Source organism: Plasmodium vinckei (assembly GCF_900681995.1).
Source record: "Plasmodium vinckei vinckei genome assembly, chromosome: PVVCY_09".
NCBI lineage: Eukaryota > Apicomplexa > Aconoidasida > Haemosporida > Plasmodiidae > Plasmodium > Plasmodium vinckei.
Window position 1 is genome coordinate 704,381 of NC_051301.1, and position 23,053 is coordinate 727,433.

General features: G+C 23.5%; 4 protein-coding genes across 4 annotated transcripts; 3 read left to right on the forward strand and 1 right to left on the reverse strand.

The window, feature by feature from the left end:
• Nucleotides 1-331: 331 nt before the first annotated feature.
• PVVCY_0902050 (conserved Plasmodium protein, unknown function) lies at nucleotides 332-5,437 on the forward strand (the record flags this gene model as incomplete). Its single annotated transcript, XM_008626545.1, has 1 exon — nucleotides 332-5,437. One exon carries the CDS (start codon nucleotides 332-334, stop codon nucleotides 5,435-5,437), a length of 5,106 nt encoding a protein of 1,701 aa, XP_008624767.1.
• An 833-nt stretch (nucleotides 5,438-6,270) lies between these two features.
• On the forward strand, nucleotides 6,271-14,053 carry PVVCY_0902060 (conserved Plasmodium protein, unknown function; the record flags this gene model as incomplete). The annotated part of the gene is made up of 21 exons (XM_037634334.1): nucleotides 6,271-7,215; nucleotides 7,372-8,051; nucleotides 8,154-8,348; nucleotides 8,495-8,827; nucleotides 8,917-9,115; nucleotides 9,225-9,752; nucleotides 9,857-9,941; nucleotides 10,024-10,177; nucleotides 10,426-10,545; nucleotides 10,679-10,931; nucleotides 11,050-11,307; nucleotides 11,478-11,726; nucleotides 11,817-12,049; nucleotides 12,167-12,285; nucleotides 12,447-12,560; nucleotides 12,664-12,824; nucleotides 12,945-13,005; nucleotides 13,100-13,327; nucleotides 13,405-13,512; nucleotides 13,627-13,779; nucleotides 13,899-14,053. 21 exons carry the CDS (start codon nucleotides 6,271-6,273, stop codon nucleotides 14,051-14,053), a joined length of 5,331 nt encoding a protein of 1,776 aa, XP_037490443.1.
• Nucleotides 14,054-14,116: 63 nt separating this feature from the next.
• PVVCY_0902070 (conserved Plasmodium protein, unknown function) lies at nucleotides 14,117-14,914 on the reverse strand (the record flags this gene model as incomplete). Its single annotated transcript, XM_008626547.1, has 1 exon — nucleotides 14,117-14,914. One exon carries the CDS (start codon nucleotides 14,912-14,914, stop codon nucleotides 14,117-14,119), a length of 798 nt encoding a protein of 265 aa, XP_008624769.1.
• Nucleotides 14,915-17,016: 2,102 nt separating this feature from the next.
• On the forward strand, nucleotides 17,017-22,145 carry PVVCY_0902080 (calcium-dependent protein kinase 6, putative; the record flags this gene model as incomplete). Its single annotated transcript, XM_008626548.1, has 6 exons — nucleotides 17,017-19,897; nucleotides 20,116-21,059; nucleotides 21,165-21,486; nucleotides 21,619-21,695; nucleotides 21,876-22,016; nucleotides 22,101-22,145. The coding sequence occupies 6 exons, from the start codon at nucleotides 17,017-17,019 to the stop codon at nucleotides 22,143-22,145; spliced, it is 4,410 nt and encodes a 1,469-aa protein (XP_008624770.1).
• Between the last annotated feature and the right edge of the window lie 908 nt (nucleotides 22,146-23,053).

Genomic DNA, 23,053 nt, shown 5'->3' on the forward strand with positions numbered 1-23,053 from the left:
CTTTTAAATTTATTTTATCATAATATATATTTTTTTTTAAGTTATAAATATTAAGAGAATTATATGAAAATTGTAAAAGTTGCGAATAATAATTTATCGAGGTGAAAAGGGTCTTTTATAATTCCTCGTTTTTACAATTTATGAAATTTCTCGAACTTTGTATTTATGCCCATATAAAATAAAAAATTTAAGTGTAAAAAGGGAATAAACAAATGTATAATTAAGTAAAAGATATGTAAATTTTTTTAATGAATTCAATTTGTATTATATGTATATACGCAGATACACAAATACATGATAAAAACATATTACATAAGCAAAGAATGCAAAAATGCAAAATTTTGTTAACCCTAGCAATATAAACATTGATGATGTATCTTCACAAAGCCGTAATATAATAGGACAAAATATTGAAGAGGGAAATCAAAATAAAAAAAATGAAAATATTCAATATAATGAAAACTGTACATACACTACCCCCACCGAAAATGAATATTTGGTAAAACAGAATACAGTAAAAAATATACCTTACATAAGTAAAGAAAAAATTTCAGAAGTTAATCAAGATATACAAAAAGAAGTTATAACAAAAGATACAAGTGATAATATATATCCACCATATACTACTGATTGTTTCTTAAGTAAGGAAAACATGTCTAAATATTTTACAAATAATGATAACGAATTCAATACAAATAAAAATTTGCAAGATGCTGTAAATAGAAGAAAGCAAATTAGAGAAATGATTTTATCAAATAATTCTTTAAATTTAAGTTTGTCAAGTCATAATTTTGAACAAATTGATATAAAAGAACACATATCCGAACAAAATTTTACAAACATTCCTAAACAAATGATCGATCAATACAATAGCACAAGTAAGGATAACAATAATAGGAATGATGAAAAGGGGGTACGGTGTGATTATAATGGAAAAAACGATTGCATCTTCAATAATCAAAATAATACATATAGAGAAAATAATAATAATTATTATAGTAATTTGCATAATAATAATGCTAATATAAATACAGGAAATAGTGGAATACCTTTACATAAATTAATTTCCAGTGATAATGGAAATGAAAACGATATTGATGATTACAAAACATTTCTAACTCTGGATAGTAATCAAACCATTTTTAAAGTAAAACCCCTTAAAGTTCCAGATATTTCTTTTTTACACAGTACTAGTAAAAGTTATAATGGAAACAATTTTAATAACCCATATGAAAACGAAAGAAAAATAGAATATAACACAGATAATAATAGTAACAATGATAATAATTATAATTTTACAAGAAATAAAATCCTTTATGAAAAATTAGATGGACTATCCTTTTATTGTGGTGATAGTGATAATAAAATAATTTTTCCATCAAGACAAAATTATCAAAGTAATACCCTCCAAAAGTTAACAGGTATATTCAACTATAACAATAATAATATTGTAGATAAAAGTGCTTTAGATAGAAGTATGAGTCATTTTGATTTAAGGAGAGAGAAAAAAAATGACATAGTTAAAAATTATATAAAAATTAATAAGGTAAGAAATGAAGATAATGTAACTAATAATATTTTTAATAATCGTATACATATAGACGAAAATAGAAAAATATATGTACATGGAAAGAATAATTTAAATGATTCAGATATGCATAGAAACGCTTTAGAGCATGCTCATAGTAAGCATTATAACACAATGCAGAATATTAGAAGAAGCACAAACATAATAGATAATCTTGTACATAATAGATTAGTATATAACAATAATAACATTTTTAATAATAATGAAAATATAAATATCTTAAACAAAATTAGTAACCACGATAGTGTGTATCCCCTTGACTTTAGAAGCAACAATACATATGATGGTATATGCAATAATGTAGGCAAATATAATAGGCATAACTATTTTAATTATAGAACTATAGACAACAAATATGCATATGATAAAGCCAATTTTATGCATGAAAATGAAAATTATGTAAATTTTTCTTATATTAAAAATATAGAAAAATTTAAAGAGTTACTAATAAATATAGTAAAAGACAATTTAAAGGAATATATACAATGCTTGCAAAATATTAATAAACAAAATCTAAACCAATATAAAGATGATATTATGCAAGTAAACAATTATAATATTAATAATTTTATAAATGAAGCTTTTAAGGTATCTAATCCTGTAAAAAATATCAAAGAATCTATTCTGAATAATTCAGATACATTTTCTTCTCCTCACAAATCTACGAATGAAAGTGATGAATTAAGCACAACTACACATGATGATAATAATAGTAGTAATTCTGATTTAATTAACTTAACAGAAAGTCGACAAAATCAAAATAATTGTATTCACATTTCTTGCAATGATGCACATAGTAGTGCAGATGATTGCAAGCATAATTCAAAATACTGTAGTAAAAAAAATGTAAAATATGCAAACGAATTGGCATATGTTTCTACAAATAAATCTAGAAAATGTCGAAAGTTAAAAAATAGACTAAACTTGAGTTTAGTTGATAGAAGTAAAACAAATAAGTCTAGTAAAAATACCCGTAGTAAAGATAATCATTGTAACGATAGTAGTAGCAAAAACATAAAACCCAATACACACCATAACTTAGAAATAGTAGGCAATTTAAATGAAATTAAAGAAGAGAGACGAAAAAAAAAAAAATCGTATAATATGCCATTAAATAAGCAAAAAAATAAAGTTGGAAACAACTTTCATGATTCTGATTATGCAAATGGCTGTAAAAATTGTTTTAAAAAAGCACAAGTTATTAATTTTTCTGCACAAAAAGATAAAAAAAATAGTTGTAATAGTAATAAAAAGTGTGTTTTGCATAATTCTAAAAGCTCTCAAAAATATAATTTTTCTTTTAATACAGATTCAGAAGATTACAATGATAATGACAATAATGAATCTATGTACATATCACAAAATGATTCAGATAAAAACAATTGCGAAGAATTAAATACCAAAGAAACTCCAATCACTTCTAGCGATAAAAATCCTTGTAAATGTAATGACACTCATGAGGACGAAAATAAAAAGGAATATATCTCGAAGAATTATTCTGATATAGATGCATATAGAAATAATGAAGATATAAAGAAAAACAAAAATGATAAATACGATAAAGAATATAATCATAAAGGTAAATATAAATATGACGTGAATAAAGAGTCTAAACAGTTACATATGCATAGTTATACTAGGCAAGTTTCTAACAAACAAATAAATAATGCCCGTTTAATGAAACGGAGTAATTCAGAGCAAATATTTGGCATTCAAAGAGATCCCAATATAGATACTAAAACTGAAAATATCATCCATAATAAATACATAAATTATAATATAAACAATTCTTTAAATTGTTTTGAAAATATAGGTGACAATGATAAATTAAATCGAATAAAAAATCCAAATGAAAATAATATTAATAGCAGTTTAAAAAGAGAAAGCAATTATAGTTTCGATGGTATTTTAAATGAAGATCGAGAAAACATTTCCAATTCGAATGATGATGTTTTAAATTATCAAGCAAATTCAAAAGATAACAAAAACCATTTAAAAAACGAAATGAATATTTCAAATAGTACTCAAGATGACAATTGCAATTATAAACATTCTATAGATATAAACCCAAATGCCATGGAAAATATTAGAGACCTTATTAAAAATAATAAAACACGAGTGGAAAATTTGTATGCTAATGAATCTAGCCAAGACGATTTATGTATAAATAAAAATATAAATGAATTAAAATATCGTATGGAAGAAAAAAAAAATTCTGTGTCTTTAAATAAATTTAGCAACGCATATAATTTAGATAATGAAAATTCATATTCTATTAATTCATATAATTATGAAACGGAAAATAGAAACATTGGACAATGCTCACTAGATAGCTTTAATGATGAATTTTATAACTCAGTTACAATTCCAACACCCGGTGAATCAATTTTATCAAAATCGAGTTTATCCTCATCAGATAATGAAAATAAATTGAAAAAAAACAATATCGATTGTGTAGATTCCCAATCTGTTAACAGAGAAAAAATTGATCATAGTTTGCTTAGCGAAAAAGAAAATTCTTTTATCACAAAATGCAAAATGGATATGAGACACCATAGAAAGGATTTAATGAATGACAATAATAGTAGCAATAATGGTGACAATTCAAATAATATTTATATAAATAAGAACGATATCCTCGGAAACTATACATATAGTGAATTCAGTTTAAATACTAAACATAATATAAGTAATAGCAATGCAACTAATAATATAAATAATGTGGATACGAAATTCATTGATAAGCATACAAATCTAATCGTGGATGAAGTATATAAAGAATTATTTCAACAAAAAAAAAATATATTCCCAGAAATGAATAATTCATCCGAAATAGTAAGTAATACGAGTTATATGAGCAATTTGATGCCCGATGGGTTAGGCAATAATAGCAACTGGCATAGTAATGATCATAGTAGCTATAGTAACGAATTAGGCGAAAAAAATAAGCATATAATTCGGAAAATTGTAAATACTTTAGAAATTAAAGAGATGAAGACAAAAACAAAACAAGGAGTATTTGAAATAACACCGAATGGGGAAGTTATGTTTACATTTTTAGGAAGATCAGAAATTATTAAATATAAAAATGTAAAAAATAAAAAATATGTAAATATAGATATATCTAAACCAAGAAAATTATTGTTTATAATTGATGTCTATGGAGTAAATATCACAATAAAAGATATTTTATTAGATGTAATTTTAGATTTTTATAATATATTTGAAGAAGAATTACCCCAAGCACATAAAGTAAGATATACATATGCTTATGATGTAGTTGAAGCTTTCAAAAAACACACACCAAAAGTATCTTTAACAAAGAAATGGCTTGGTATATATAACTTGATGAGCAATGGAAATGCGCCCGATTTCATTGCAACTTTGAAAAATAACATGTTTATTGACAAAATTGAAATTAAAAATAACTATGTATCATTTACTTTAAAAGATAATAATACAATAAATCTACATATTGATGATTTAAATGAAGTAACAACCCACTTTACAAAAAACATGATGAATAATAAAAATGGAAATATACATCAACCAAATATATCACAAAGTAACATAAATCTTACAGGAAAAGAAGGGCAAAATGAACATGTAAAAACTATTATGATGGATTTACAAGTTCTATTAAAAAGGGCAGGTATATCTATTGATATAATTATTCAAAATTGGTGTAACACTTTACAGGCTTATTCACATTGCTTAGGATTACTATCAAAGGGGAATGCAGAATATGCTTTGAAACTAAAAAAGACTTTGTCTAATACATCAGAGAGCCACGAATACCACAAAAGAAATGTATATTTTTCTATATTTCCGATATTTGTTGATGAATGAAAGGAGCAAAAATATAACATCCATATTACTTTTATATTTTTACTTTTTTTTGTTAAAGTTCTCATAATTTTAATTTGAATTTGTTCATTTGATAATTTAAATATGCATATATAATATCCAAAATCGTGTATAAATGTATGCACTTTTTAATCTTTTATTATTTTCTTTTTTATAAATCCTTTCGTACTTTGTCTTAATGTGCATACATATTTATATATATTATCCTTGTGAATTTTTTGAGATAATAACAAAGTGAATATTAGTATTAAGCATTATAAATAATTACATATACATTGTTTTAGTTAACTATTTTATGAATTTTATAGTTTTATGCATCACTAAGCATTATAAATTTTTTTTAATAAAACCATCGACTCACTCATTAGTTTATTTATTTATATATGCATTAATTTATTTATTTTTTTTACTGTGCATATTATTTACGCATATAAATTTTTTAAAATGGAAAAAATAAACATGAACATTAATATTACTTATAAAAAAAATTCTAAAATATAGTATTGCAATTTTGCGAATCTCTTATAAAGCAGCGGTCACAATATGGGATATAAAAAATGAAAATATAAAATTCAGAATAACCATATTTTTTAGTCGTTCTTTTTTAATTACATTTTGCATATGTGTCTACAAATACATTTCACAAAAAAATGTATAATAAAAAAGATGAATTAAGATGTGAACGATTTATTTTTTATGTAGTTTATCAAAACACATCTTAAACCATATAAGAATATATATATATATTCATTGTATCTATATCTCAATAGGAGACATACCATTTAACAATATATATTAACATTATCGATATTAAAATGGAAAATAATGAAAAAATTGATAGTTGCAGGATGTATGGGCTCGAATTAACTCCTGCACTTGAATTTGATAACTATGAAGGAGGTGTAAAAATGACAAAAAAAATAAATATAAAAAATACAACTAAAAATATAATACGATTTCGATTTATTTTTCAAAGTAGCGAATATTTTATTTACCCATTACAAGAAGTAGAAAACATTAGTCCAGGTCTAAACAAATGGTATCCAATAAGTTTTTTAAATCCTTTAAACGATTTTAAAATAATATCTGAAACATTAAATATATTAATAGATGATAAAGATAAAGATAAAAAAATATCTATAAAATTAACAGCGACACCATTAAAATCTGATGTAATTCTACCATCTATTTTAAATTTTAATGAAATGGTTATAAAACAAAAGACTAATGAAGAACTAATAACAAAAAATGATGGTTCATTATATGCAATAGTTAAATTGTTTCATAAAAATGCATCAAAAGATAAGAAACTTAAAATTAAACTAGAACCCTCATATTTTATTTTAAAGCCTAATGAAAAAAAAACAGTGCATTTAACAATATATTCGGAGGTTCCTCAGACATATAAAGAAATTATATCATGCTCTATTATTGAAATTCCGAAACAATTTGAAAAAAAATATAAATACTTTCAAGATATTGATAAGACAAATGGAAATATTAACCCAGATGAAAATGAAGAAAAATGCATAAATTACATTATTCAATCATTAAACCAAGAAAATTTCCAAGTCGCTTTAATAAAAAAAAAATCACAAATTAACTGGGTTTCTGTATTACCACAAATACTTATTTTATGTGATAAAAATAAAGAAATTTTTAATAAAAGTATAATTAACTTTGGAAAAGTAACCTTAGGACAAAAAGTTACTAAAACCATAGTTTTGAAAAATCTCACAAATGCCCCGATTAGAATTACCGTAAATTATTTTACATCATATATGTTTCTATAAATATTAATACATAGCTATAAAAAATACACTTTACACTAATTTATGCACTTTGTCTTTTTATCATTTTATATGGTCATATTTTGCTCACATTTTCCATATTTCGATTTTTTATACTTTTAAAAGGCTAAAAAGCAAAAAGAAAATAAAATTTTTACTTTCTTAAACGAAAAGTTTATATTGAAGGAACAGGAAAATGTTGTATTAATTGTAGATGGGTATAACCCAGTTAACCAGTACAGTGAAATAATTCAATTTAAAGCATGTAGCGATTATTGCATTGAGCTTTTTTTAATATGTGAAATTATAAATATACAATTAAAATTCAGTAAAATGCTTTATATTTTTGAAAATGTAAAATTAGGGGATAATATTCATGAAAAAATAACTATAAGAAATGATGAAAATACAGATCTTAACGTTGAAGTTTTAAATTCAGGAAATTTTATACATATAAAAAATACAAAAATTATTGTAAAAAAAAACAGTTTTTATTCATTAAATTTAGAATGTAATTGTATATATCCTATAAATATACACAAAAGAATATATTTTTTAGTTCATCTAAATAAACAAATTTTTTATATAGATGTTATTTGCAACTTTTCTGTAAATTACAAAATGTGTCCCCTTTCGATACATCATATATATAGATATAAAAGTTTAATATATGATAAAAAGGGAACATATGATGCATATTATGAACAAAATGAATATATAGACATTTGGGATTTCCCAGTCGAATTTCATTCATACCAAGATACACCATACGAAATATTGGATGAAATAATTGGCATAAATGAAAAGTAAAATTATTTCCCAAACTTATGTACATTTCCTATTGTTAATATCTTTCCATTTATTATGTATGAAAATATGAACATATATTATCTTATTTTTTCATTAAGAGATGTATTTGCAGTTCCAAATGAACTCGAAATTTCAAAATTCGAGGAAAAATGTTTAACAATTATAAACAAAACACCAATCGAATATACATGCGTGTGGCTAAATTCGCTGGACTCCAACAAAATTGCACAGAGTATTTTTTCAATAACACCTATAGAAGCACAACTCCCCCCTTTTGGTTGTCAAACATTTAAGTATCATTTGAAAATTCAAATAAATTGAATACTCAAATTATTTTTTGCACTAATACATTTGCATAAATATATACATATGTATGTGTCGATAATTTTTAATTTATCGATCCCATTTTATTCATTTCATTTTTCGTACTTTTTTTAAGAGTTAAAAATGTAAAGGCTTCAAAAGAAAAGTATATTAGAGAAATATACGAATGCTGTGTCTTTCCATCCAATAACAAAGATTATACAAAATGTAACAGCCGAACATTATTAGCCCCCTTATTTTTGTATGTTACATTTTTCCAATTCAAGACAAAATATTTATGTGAAACCGAAAATATAATAGATAATTTATCTGTATTTCCAAAAAATATACCCTTTTTAAATATAATTGAGGAAGAAAATTCTTATGCGGTTGCTAAATTTGAAAATAATACTGACACCGTACAAATAATTGATTTCACTCCGTTTAAAAATGACATTGACGGAATAAGGTTAAAGCTGAAAAAATAACAAATATAAATAAATATATACATGTATAAAGCACGAATATATATATCCTTTTCATTTTCCCCCATTTTAGAGTATATCCGCAGATCAATTATGTCCCTAAAAAAAACTTTTTAAATGTTATTATTTTTTTTTCTCCAAAAAAAATGGAAATGAATCAGTCAGAAATAAAAATTTATTATTTAGTAAATGGGATTAAAAAAAAATATATATCAATTTTTGTGTCTCATGAGATAAATAATGTGATATTAAACAAGGGAAATTCGGATATAGTAAAAAAAAACATCATAAATCGCTACCGTAGTATAATTTTTTATTCACAATATTATAACTAATATATATAAACATATTTTTTCATTTTTCATTTTTTTTCCCTCAAAGAATTTACCTTGTGTGAGCACCGAAACGGAAAGCTCTAAAAACGTTTCAATCGAAAATATGACTGAGAGGAACGCTTTATGCTTATTAATTAAAGAAGAGTCTAAAAGTATTGATATTCATATAGATGAAAAAAAAGAATATTCCAAATTTTTAGAAAATGAAAATGATTTTCAAAATGAAGACACAGATGAAAATAATGAAATAAGTTCATTTATCAATGAAGAAAATAAATATAAGTTTTACTTTTTTTCCTTGGCACCATTTGAAAAGAAAAGTATCCAGGTTTCAGCTTTTTGTAAATATAGTATAAACGAATCTATATCCCTATTATTCACTTATTTATTATATATAAATGATGCAGATATGAAAAACAAATTTACATATTTAAAAAAAAACATGAAAGATTATATAAACAAAAATTGTAAAAAATTTACAATCAATGCTACCATAATAAAATCATCTCTCTTGTTGTATCCAAAAATAATTGAAAGCAAACCAATAATACCCGGAAAGCAGTTTAATGCCAAAGTATGTGGCTCAAAAAAATTAAAAATGAATTCTTATGTATTTTCTTTTTTACTTGCATTTTTATGATGTCTACACTTCTATTTAATTTCATTTACTTTTTACAGATCAGAGTAAAAAATGAGCATCCTGTTAAAATACATTTTAAAACAAAAACAGAGATTTTCCAAATAGACAACAAACACGTTTTTGGTTTGCCATTAAAATAGAAATTTTAGTTCGTAATGATTATTTTATTCTTTTAATATTTAATTGTTAAATTTTTTTTTTGAAGATGAGGAAGAAATTAAAGATGCAGAAAAGAACATAATCACAAAAACGACTGAAAATGTAATAAATGCGTGCTCCGATAAATATTTTTATGTTAGCTTTAATAGTAGCCGAAAGGGGATATTTGTCTATCGATTTTTTGCCATCGTAGGAGGTAAGTAAATATGCAAATTCACATATATATGCAATTGAATATATAAACTAATAAAGATGATATATATATAATTTTCATAAAGATATAGAAATTCATAAATACATCCATATTTTTTTTCAGAATATAAGTATAAAGAAAAGATAAAAAAATAAAACAAAATGTGTACATTGATGAATATATGTATTTAAAACAAAAAGTATATACATTCACAAAATAATAATAATTATGTAATATATATATTATCAATTTCAGATCCAGCGTTGATATAATTATAAATGTGGTTATGCCATATTTTCAAATTATTGATATAAGTGATCTTAAAACACCAACATCTGTTTTCTGGAACATGGCCTCCATAGATAAAATTAACACGTATTTTTCAAAATAATATTAAAACCTTGCATTTATTTTCCTTGATTTAGTGAAACATTCATTCGTTTACACATATATGTATATTATATGTGGATGTTTTCTCAATATAATATCCAATTTAAACTTTCTCTAGATACTTAAAAGATCCATTTTCACAAATAGAAATGGAATACAGAAAAGACCAGAAGATAGAAAATATGAAAAAACTATTTAATCACTTTAATTATATACAGTTTAATATTGGAAATAATTTATTAGATGAAACAACTTCTGTAGATTTAATTTTATATAACCCTTTAGAGATTCCTATAAACATCCAAATAAATACTATTAAACATTATATTCTTCCTATTTTACCCCCGTATGCCAAAGACCAAGAATATCAGGTTAAATTATAATAAAACCATAAATGTATATATATTTACATTTATATTCATACCATTTAAATATAGTTATTTATTTAACGAAATAAAAAAATTTTATAAACATTTATTATATATGCAGCTAGGGAAAATTTTATACATAGACAATATGTTTCGAAATTCTATGAGATGCTTGGATAGTCTTAAGATAAATCCTATACAATTTACAATAAAAGAAAAAGGAACACAAACAATTAACTTATTATATAAGCATAAATATATTGGTTTTCATAATATGCCATTAATAATTGAAGTAGAAAATGGAAAGATTGTTCCATTGAATTTGTGTTCTTTAACATATCATCCGCATATCCCTCCAATTTATTTTATGAATTTTAAAGTAAAAAATAAAATTATTATATTTATAATTTCATTCACTATTACAAATGTTTGTTTATTATTCTCTCATTTGTAATATTCTTATAAATTTTTCCATGCATTTATTGTCTATGGCAAATTTTGTAACACTACAAAATACTTTATTTCCATCCTTTATTTTACCCCATTAAGGATTTGAAGGAATGTACGTTCCCTTTAAATAATGAATGCATTACAAATGTAGATCTATTCAATGATAGTGAATTAGACATCTTTTATGATATAGAGCCAACTAAAAATTTTACAGTTTTAAACCCAAAAGGAGTTATTAAAAGAAAAAAATCCACCTCTCTTTTAATATTGATTTCACAATTATCTCCATCAATAATTAAAGAAAATTTAATAATAAAATCCCACTTTAAGCATTTACAAAAAGAAATAGTAATATAAATAAAATGGGACATTGCCTTTTATATACCCCAGTACTTATATTATGCACATTTCCAAATACCCTATTTTTTTGTCATATAGGAAATGGATAAAATACAAATGGAACTTAGAATAAATAATACATCACAAAAAATATACAAATATGAGTATAAAAATATTAATATATTTAATAATAAATGTATTAATAACATTGCCGATCAAAATATCAAGACCTTCTGTTCAAATTTTATACCTCCATATTCATATATATATATGAAAAATAATTTATTTTATGTTGCGCCAAGTTCAATAACCATATTATGTGCCCCGAAAAAGTAAATAAAAATAATGGGAAACAATAAAACAATAAAATAAATTATATTATTCTTTGCCACCCCGAAAAAACGATACCTATATATATACACATGTACATATTTTTGATGTAATATTAGATCCTTAATAGAAAGAATCGTTATAATAAAGAATTATTCATACACTGAAGACTTAAAATTTAAAATAATCAATAAAAATGCATTCCCAAGGGGCATTTTAAAGATATATCCTCAAAAAGGTTCAAACTACATCTATGAAAATGATACCTATAATAATATTTTCTCCTAATTATTACATTTTATTTATTATATATATATTATTGCATAAATTCAGGGTATATCAAAAAAAGGGAAACGATTATTGTAAGGTTTACTTTCATTCTTGGTGACGTGTTTCTAGACATAGAAGGAAATATTCAAATTGAATTAAAATATATAGAAAGCTGTCCTATTGTGAACAAAGAAAACAGTTGCATAAAACCAATTATAGATGATAAATTGGAAACAGAAATTGGTATATAAACAAAATGGAATTTGTTTTAGGCAAAAAACATTTAAAATTTGATAAAATATATTCTTACATGTTCTTCATTATTTGGATTTTCCTTATTAAATAGAAGAAGTATATGAGGATACACGAGAAACCATGAAATCAAAAAATATGAATGATAAAATTTGTTCAGTATCAAAAAGGAATAAGCACAAAAAATTTGATGATATAACTTTTTCATATGCCCAAAAAATAATTGAAAATATTCAAACCCTAAAATATGCACATGTAATTATTGCTAATGGAAATATATATATATTCATAATGTAGTATCTTTGTAAATATGGGCAAATGAATATAATTATTTTAATATATTTATATATGAATGCACTTATTTAATTTTATTAGGATAACATTAACAGCAGCATGCTTCAAAATGCAATAAGGGCCTTGTACGGAGTAGACAATGGTATTTAGTGTAGAACAAATATATTCTTTAATTTACAAAATCATTTATAATAGTATTTACACCAATTAAAAAACATCTTTTAATTAATTAATAGAAGACAATGATGGAAAAGAAAATATCCCAGAAATAATTAACGAGGGAGCCAAACAATTTTCCAAATTTTATTTTTATATTCATATTAAGATATTTACATGCAATTTTGAAGATATAACTAAAGAAGATAATATCTTTGAGAACTTAATTAAAACCAACATTTACCCACAGATATTGTATTTTAAAAAATACATTAACTTACCCATTACATTGGAGGATACATCAAAAAGTAACCATCTTTTCATATATACATTGCCACATCGTTTGATTCAACACATTTTTTTTCACACTTATATTTAAATTAAGGTTATTTTAAAAGAAAATATCCCGATTTTGATAAATTAGAAGATTTAAGTTTTCAAAATCGAAAAGAAAAGAGAATTCAATACAAGGACAAAATTATCTATGACAAAAGTTGGAATATATTATTATTCGTTTATTTGTATCATTTACTTATATTTTTTTATGGTTTTTAACCATGAATAAATGATTTAATGAAATATTTATATTTTTATTGAATATTTGTAGAGGATATTTGCTGTAACATGTTTTCGGAAATGTTTAAAAGTATAATTGAAAATTATATTAGTAAATGCACTAAGCAACTTTTAAATATAAGTGCATCCTCAATACAGACAATGGATGAGATATTAAGTGAAAATTTAATTGATATAATAAAAGGTTTGTTTAACATGCAAAAAAATGTTTTAACATATATGCACACACATATATATAATGCTCATACATAATAAAATATGAATATGCATAATTGATTATTATCATTATTATTTATTTTTAAGATAACAAAAAGACGGATTTAAATTCTCGAATAGAGCAGGATTATTCATTTTTGAAGCCAACAATTTTGTCTCATTTTTTTTCCCACATGTTTTCTGATGTTATTAATAATTTTATAAACGAAGAAGTTAAGTTTACTAAAAAACTATATTGGTAACTTTAATAATTTATAGTATTTACAAAAAAATAAGTATTCACATACATATATTATTAAAAATGTTCAATAAAAGTCATCATTATAGTCATCATCTTCATCAATGTCTCCAAAATTGTCTTTATCATAATTTTCATTGGAGTATTCCCTGCCTGTGTTTATGTATTCATTTTTATTTTTATTATAAGCGTCAATTGATGTTTTAATCCTTTTTGCTTCTCTATATTTTTCTATATAAACCTTTAAAATGATATATAATGAATATGATCCTATCAAAATTGATGAAAGAAAGAAAGGCGACGACTTTAATTTATCAATTGAAATTGTAAAGAAGTAGCGTTGTAATTTGGGTGGAAGATTTAATTGCGCTATTTTTTCTTTAAAATATTCTGAAATCCACACATCATAATTTTGATCGATTATGTATTTGTATGCTGGGTATAATCCCAAACACAAAGAGCTTAGACAGAAAAATTTGGTTATGGCCTTTTTACTAAATATCGTATACACTTTAGGAGTTAACTTATTCTCCATTTTTTCATTGTTTGCATTCAAGGAATTATAATTAAATCCTGTTCTTCCATTTTCTTGATCTTGTAAATATAAAGTATTGAAATTGTTGCTCTTTTTTACTTGTTCTTTATATTTATTTATTGTATTCTTATTTAAATTCAACAAATGGTAACTCTTTTTCGTGAATCCAATGAATCCATACTTATCATTTTTATTGTATTTCCCATTCTGATAAGGATTGTTATATTGATAGTTCACATATATTTTGGGGGCATTATACTTAATGCATATTATATTTAAAATTTTTAAAAGAAAAATTATAAAAATCGGAAAAACTTTACATGGTCTCATTTTAAATAATATGGTTTTATGAATGCCTTTTCAATAATATGCTTATTATATATATATTATTTTATTTAATATAGTTGTAAAATGTTGTATTATTCATTTTTTATCCAAAAAATTACATATATTTTGTAAGTTACATAAATATTAAGTTTAAAATACTATTGTATTTCTTAGAAAGTGTACTACACACAAAATACAAAAAAAATTATTAATATGCGAAGAAAATTTTTATTTGTTTTTTTTATTTTCCAAATACGCCAAATTATAATTTTACATATATATTACCAATACTAAGTTTTTTTTAAGTTGCATTTTTTTAAAAAATTACCTTATAAGAAATACGATTTTATTACACAGTGCAATTCATATTTATTAGTTTTTTTAATCGATAATTAACCAAGACCACCATTTTGGTGTTATTTGCCAAAAGAGAGAAATTTAACAATTACAATATATTTTGTAAACCATCGCAAGGAACATTATGTTCTTATTCTGAAGTCTTAGTAAAACAATATATTACAAAATAAAATTAAGCATGCACACAACTTAAAAAAATGGGGGAATTAAAGGTATACATAAAATATACATACGCTTATGAGTATACATATTAACAATTAAAAAATGTCAAATGGTTGTCAAAAGTATGGAAATAATTTTTTTTTGTTAATATATAGCAACTAAATAACCAATTCGCAAATACATGCATTTATATATAAAAATGTATGAACGTTCAGAAAAATTATGATAAAAAAAAAAACAATAACCAAAAGCTTAAAGTTAAAAATAAAATATGTTGTGTATTACACAATTCTAGCTTAAAATTTAATTAATTTGTTTTTATTATACATGTACTTGCAAGGAAAATTAACGTTTTTGAGGGGTAAATTATGTCATTTTTAATATTAGAATATGAACAAATAATAAACAAATAAATAAATATATATATATATAAACTTCCTTAAAATGGAAGCTTGTCCGCATACATATTATAAAGCATATAACGAAATTAAGTACTATTTTTTCATTACAATAACATAACTGGTTATTACAACACCGTTTTTGCATAACACCTGTAATAAAATATAATAAGCCTTTAAATACGCATATATTATATCCATCCAAATTAATATAATTCTTTTATGTATTTATATATTTATGCATTATTACAAAGATCTAAGCATTAATAACACATTTAACATAATTTTTTCGTTATTATTTTTAATTAGTATTTATTTTCGTAAAACTTGATTTTTGGGATTTCCCTCTATATTTTTTTTAATAATTTCAAGGAACTCATCAATTGCATATGGGTTTATTTGAAATTGTATTTTTTCCATAATATTTACCGATTTATGTACAAAAAATTTTTTAATGTTTTTTTTAATAATTCATTTGATTTTACATATAATTAGAAATTATAAATGCTATATGTGGTAAATATAATTCATTGCGTGTTAAACCTTCTTTATTGATTTTCCACATATAAAAAAACGTAGAGTTTTAACAATACATTTTTGAGGTTAATGTGCAATTTTTTGGATTATGATTTTTATGATGCAAAAACACTATTACACGAAAAAAAAAAATTAATGAACAAAAATTTTTAATTCTTTACACCCCACTCCGTAGGTTATAGATTATAGTTTTTTCATGTTTACTTATATTAGAGGCCATGCATTATTCTTATGTAATTTATTTGAATTGCATATAATAAAATGAAAACAAGATGAAGATGCATACAATTTTCCATATAAACTGTATTTTGTGTTTTCAAATTATGTAGTTCCTAATAACTCAAAATGCTTTATCTTTAACTAAAAGAAAATTTTTATTTTTTATTTTATGAAGCTATAATTTTGATTAATGTACTAGAAAGTTATTATTTCTATTTTCCATATATTGCATTTTTTTATTTTATTGTTTTTATGTATATACTTAACATATCGTGGGAACTGTAGTAAGAACGTTCTTGAAACACCCATATCCATACACACACATATATATAGATCAATATGACGATCCATATTGCATTCACCCCTATTTTATTTTTATTAAATTTTGATTTTTGAAAACTTTGTTAACTTTTTATTTTTTTTTGTAACGATATGGTGTTGGAGTTGTTGAAAAATAATTATGAAAGAAACGACGCGCACTATTATAATGAAAAAGTTGAAAATAATACTAGCAAGAAGAAGAAAAAGAAAAAGAAGAAACCTATATTAGTAGAGGAAAGTGAAAAGGATTATAGAGATTTAGATAGTGAAAATAATGAAGAAACGCATAATGCTTATGAACGAATAAAAACTAAGCCAAATAATATATATGAAGAAAAGCATAATTTTTCGTTTCAAAATTTAGATAAAAAAGGTATTCGAGAAAAAATCAATATGAGAGAATCATATAGGAATTCAAAAGATATTATTCAATATGGAACAAATGAAAACGATATATTTACAGAGGACATGTTTGAAAATGATAATTTTGATGATGATAGTTTTGTTGAAGATGATACTATGGATTATAAGACATACAATTCGTATACAAAACCAGAGTTTAATTTATTTGGTCGATATTCAAGCGAAAATATAAAAAAAAATATTATGAATAATAAAAAATATAAAAACAACAGTGAATATTCAAAACAAGCGAATGAGCACGATGCAAACATAATCCAATTTTTGAATAATAATAAAAAAAGCATGGATTATGGTAAAACAAAAGATATTAATTTCAAAAAAAATGATTCACACAATTATTCTGATAGCAATAAATACAAAAATGAATTTTTTAAAAATTATAATTATGATAATAAATATACAAATAATTATGCACGTGACAAGAATCGAGATAGCAACAGTAACTATTATGCAGACGGAAATGAAACAAAAGATAATCAGGAGGAAGATGATGATACAGATGATACTTATGATGATAATGAAGAAGATGATGATAGCAGAGGTGACAATGATGATTATTGCCAATCTAGTCGCTGTGAAGTGGAATCTGACACCAACCAAATAAGGTCAAATGAAAAAAGGTACAACGAAAGTATTAAACATATCAATGAGAGTAATTTAAAACTAAATAAGGAGTCGTTACTAAAAAGGGAAACTTATACTAAAAAAGATAATATATTTTATATTAAAAAGGATATTATACCATACAAAAAAGAACATAACAGTAACACATTTTCCTTATATAATAATTCGAAAAATAGTAATGAACATAATAATTATGAAACCAAATTTATGAATTATAAACAAGATGCTGAAAAGGAAGATGAAAAATGCTTAAAGAATATAAAAAAGGAGAGGAATGATGAATTTTTAAAAAAATATATGTATGAAAATGCTTTAAAGAAAACATATTCGAGCAAAGATTTACAGTTCAATAGATTAAATGGCGAAAAAAATATATTACATCATGATATTAATGTTGATAATAAAGTTTTCAGATTAGATAAATACGAACGCAACAACATACAAGGTATAAGCAATAAAACGAATAAGTACAACATGCTTGGAAATGATACTAGTGAATGTAACAAAATAAGATGTAAAGATGAAATAAAAAACTATAGCGAATATGCAAATAAATACTTGACAGGAAATATATATGAAGAAGACGATAGCTACATATTGAAAAGGAAAGAACTAGGACATAATGAGCTAAAAGTTATTGACAATGCCATTTTAAATATTAATCCTGACGATAAGAAAAAAACACATATTAAAAGTTTCTTAGATAAAATAAAGTATCGAAAGAATAATGAATTATTTTTAAAAAATGAGCATGAGAAATATGCAGAAATACAAGAAACAAATAAAAAAGACAAGATCAAAATGAAATTTGCAGATATTTTACATACAAAAAATTTGAGTAATTTTTTTCATCGAGGAAAAGATAGTATTGCAAAATCTTTATCACCTAATAATAATAAAAGGAATACTAGTTTCAATAACGAAGCTTTTAACTTAAAAATCTTAGAAAAAAAGGATAAGAACTTGGATTATAAACAATATGATATAAAGTGTTTCCCATATGACCATGAAAATACTTCTTTTCATCCGTCAGTAAGAGAAGAAACGAAGTATTATGAAAATAAAGAATCCCGAAAAAGATTAGACTATAATTATGATGAAGACAATTATATAGAGAATAATATTCGAAGATATCCTGAAAATAATATCGATTATAATTCAATTAATATTGAAAGAACAATTAACCTAAGAGAAGATATGAAATATAATGAATTGCTAAATAAACCAGATAAGATAGATTCTGAACATTTTTCAAATAATTTCCACGATAATAAACAAAAAGGCATAAAAAATGTCGATAGTAACAAAATTCGGGACACAAATAAACTTTATTCCCACGCTAATTCATCAAACACGTTGAGAAACAGTTATATAAAAAAGGAGTCTACCGGAAAAATATTTGATATATTAGAAAGTAATTCTAATAATATGAGGAAATTTATAGACAAAATGAATTATTATACAAAAAAATACGAACAAAATTTATATAAAAACGATGAAAATATTTATATAAAAGAAAGCAAGCTTCCTGATACCAGACAAGCACTTTATAGCAAAAATGATTCCCCTATGAAAATAATCGATGAAATAAAAGACTCACAATATGAAAACTATAACAGAATAAAATATAATCTAAAAATGAAACAAAAAAAACGAGACGAAGAAGATGAAACAGATACAAATATAGACAAAAAATTAATCCGAAAGATGATTGAAAATAATAAATTAAAGGACCAAAATGAAAGTAATGATGAACTTATAGTTACACCATTTTATATCAAAAGCAAAATTGATAAAGTGTTAAAAAACTCAGAAATTTTCGAGAGATCAGCAAGAGCAACATTTAAACAATTTGACGTTAAAAATAAAAACTTTTTGCATTTTTCTGAGATAGAATCATTGATACAAAAGTTGTGTTATAATTTGGAGCTACCTCCCGTTGATAGTAAGCATAAACAACGAACATAAATATAGTTGTGTATTGCATAAAGGTTGCATATGCATGGTTATGTATTTTTATTTTTTTGGGATATTTTCTGATAACATAGATAAATAGCCTCGTATAACTACATGTCCTCTTAAATACCTTTGTACTTAAGCAATATAATAATATTGTTTGCTTATATATACATATATATTTTCTTTTTTCTCCTTTTTTCAAAGAAAAAATACTATCCATTGTTTACAAAGATTATGACAGTAGCAAAAATAATTGTATGAATTACATGGATTTCCGTCAAATGTATTGGGATTTATTAAAACAAATAAAAAAGAAATATTACCCAACTAAGAATTTTAAAATAAAAAGAAATTGTATTATAAGCAGAAAAAAACTACAGGGATATGATTATTCGTCTATATATAATTATTTAAGTTTTAAGAAAATTCTTGGATGTGGCGCTTTTGGTGAAGTGCATTTAGTTGAAGACAACATTTGTAAGCTTTACAAAGTTGTTAAAATATTAAAAAAAAAAAAGATGAAAAATATTAAAGTAAATGAAGAAATCAACGTATTAATATATTTAGATCATCCCAATATAATTAAAATTTTTGATGTGTATGAGACTGTCAATTGCACATATATTGTTATGGAATTATGTGAAGGGGGAGAATTGATGAACAAAATTAAAAAACCCGAAAATTTTAGTGAAAATTATATAAAAAATATAATGTTTCAAATTCTATGTGCAATAGCATATATGCATAGTAATAATATAGCTCATAAAGATTTAAAACCAGAAAATATTTTATTTAAAACAGACGGTTATGATACTTTAAAAATAATCGATTTTGGTTTAGCAGAATTGATTAATAAATCTGAAGGTATAAGTAAAACCGCTGCAGGAACAGTTTTATATATGGCTCCAGAAGTATTTAAAAAAAAATTTACAATTAAATGCGATATATGGTCTGCGGGAGTAATTATGTATTTTTTATTTACAAAAAATTTGCCTTTTACCGGAAGTACATATGACGAAGTAAAACAAAGTATATTTAACAATGAACCCGATTACCAATCTTTAAAGCTTAAAATGTCAAAACCAGCATTACATTTGTTGAAACTCATGCTCGAGAAGGATTATAACAAAAGGCCAATGGCTGCAGTGGTAATACATTCAAATTTTTGTTTCACTTGACATACTTTATCCTAAGTAATACACATGCACATATATATACATATTCATTTATTCCCTATTATTATCTAATTTTAGCTATTACACCATCCATGGTTTCAAGGTTATTTTGATCCTATTGATATTTTACCAAGCACCCTCAATAATATAAAATCGTATATGAAGCACTCGAATATAAGAAATGCCATAGTTAATATAATGGCTCATGAATTATGTGTAATAAATAATAATGTAAAATATATAAATGACATTTTTTTAAAAATAGATATGAATCATAATGGCTCACTAAGCCATAGAGAAATATATAATGTTTTGTCAAATGCTGGAATAAAAAAATGGGATATTAACAGAATTATTCAAGCCTTGGATGTAAATGACAAGGGATGTATAACATACACAGGTATCTCAATTATACATAAAATATGATTGCATATATATATGAATATATTTACAGTATACTAATGTTCAATGGTAAATGTATCCTTTCCATAATAATGTCTTTTATTACATATACATGTTTTATTTGTTATAGAATTTATTGCCGGGTGCTATCGATGGAAAAACATAGAATCCACATTTCTAAAGGCAGCATTCAATAAGATAGACAAGGTAATTATGGAAGCAAATATACATATATATACACATATGTTTTAATACACACAGATATGTATGGATATATATGCTTAGAAAGAGCGATTATCTAAAATTTCTATTTTGTTTTGCTATTTATTTAACTAACTTTGGACAGTAAAAAATGATACTCTAAAATATTATTTGTTATCCTTGTAGGACGAAGATGGGTATATTAGTAAAAGTGATCTTGTCACATTAGTTCATGACAATGATGCTAATAATAATGATATAGATAATTTTTTCATTTCTGTGCATAGTATTAAAAAAAGCATAACTAAGGACAAGAAGATAAATAAAGTAATAATATATTCCTTATTTTTAATAAAATTATTTGAGTTCGAATCCTCTATTTTATATAATATATTTTTTTATTTTATGTAGATAAGTTTTGAAGATTTTAAGGATTACATGCTGAGCACATTTTGAGCCCATATAAAAATTATATTTCTAAATAATAATATAGATAAAATACCAACAGAATTAATAGTTAAAAAGAAAAGATATATGAATATGTTTTCTTATGAGTTAAGGGGTAAAAGTAAATAATTCTTTTTTTATATTCTTTTTTTATTGTATATCATTTTAAAACGAAAGAATTTATAGTTTAAAATTTAATTAACAAAATATTTGTATTTATTTTATAATTCGTTTATCTTAATGCCTTATCATTTATGGCCTCATTCTCTCTCCTACATATATACTATTATTTTCCTATAATGTTTATATTTATTTATTGCATTAATTTTTGAAAATGCATAAAAATGCCTCAGATTAATGTATATTTTATTCTTATTAATACATTAATATATTTTTTCAAGTCTTTTTTTCATTATATTTTTTTATATAAATTTATTATGATGAATTCATGCTAAAATGGAGAGAAAACAATTTTAATGTGTAGATGCATACATATATGCATTCTCTTGTAAAACATTTTCTATGTGATGTTTTAATATATGTATCCTTTTATTTTTTTGTACATAGTTTATATTTTGCATTGAAACTATTAAAGTTCACCCCTAATAATAAAACTATAAAACACATCGCTATATTGTTATAATTTTACTAATGCTTTATAATATCATTAAATTTTAACACGCATAAAAATAGACAAAATATATACTAGGTATCTATGCATGCTTAAAATCCACGCAATTAATTAGTATGTAAATATGTACTTCAATTTACGTACACCTTGCACATTTTAAATTAGTGCGAAAAAAAACAAAATAAAAATATATTATATGCCCTTTTTTCCTTAATACAAAATATTTCGTAAACGCACGTCTAAGTGTTTCTTTCTTTTTTTTAATCGTTAAATAATTTCATAAAGA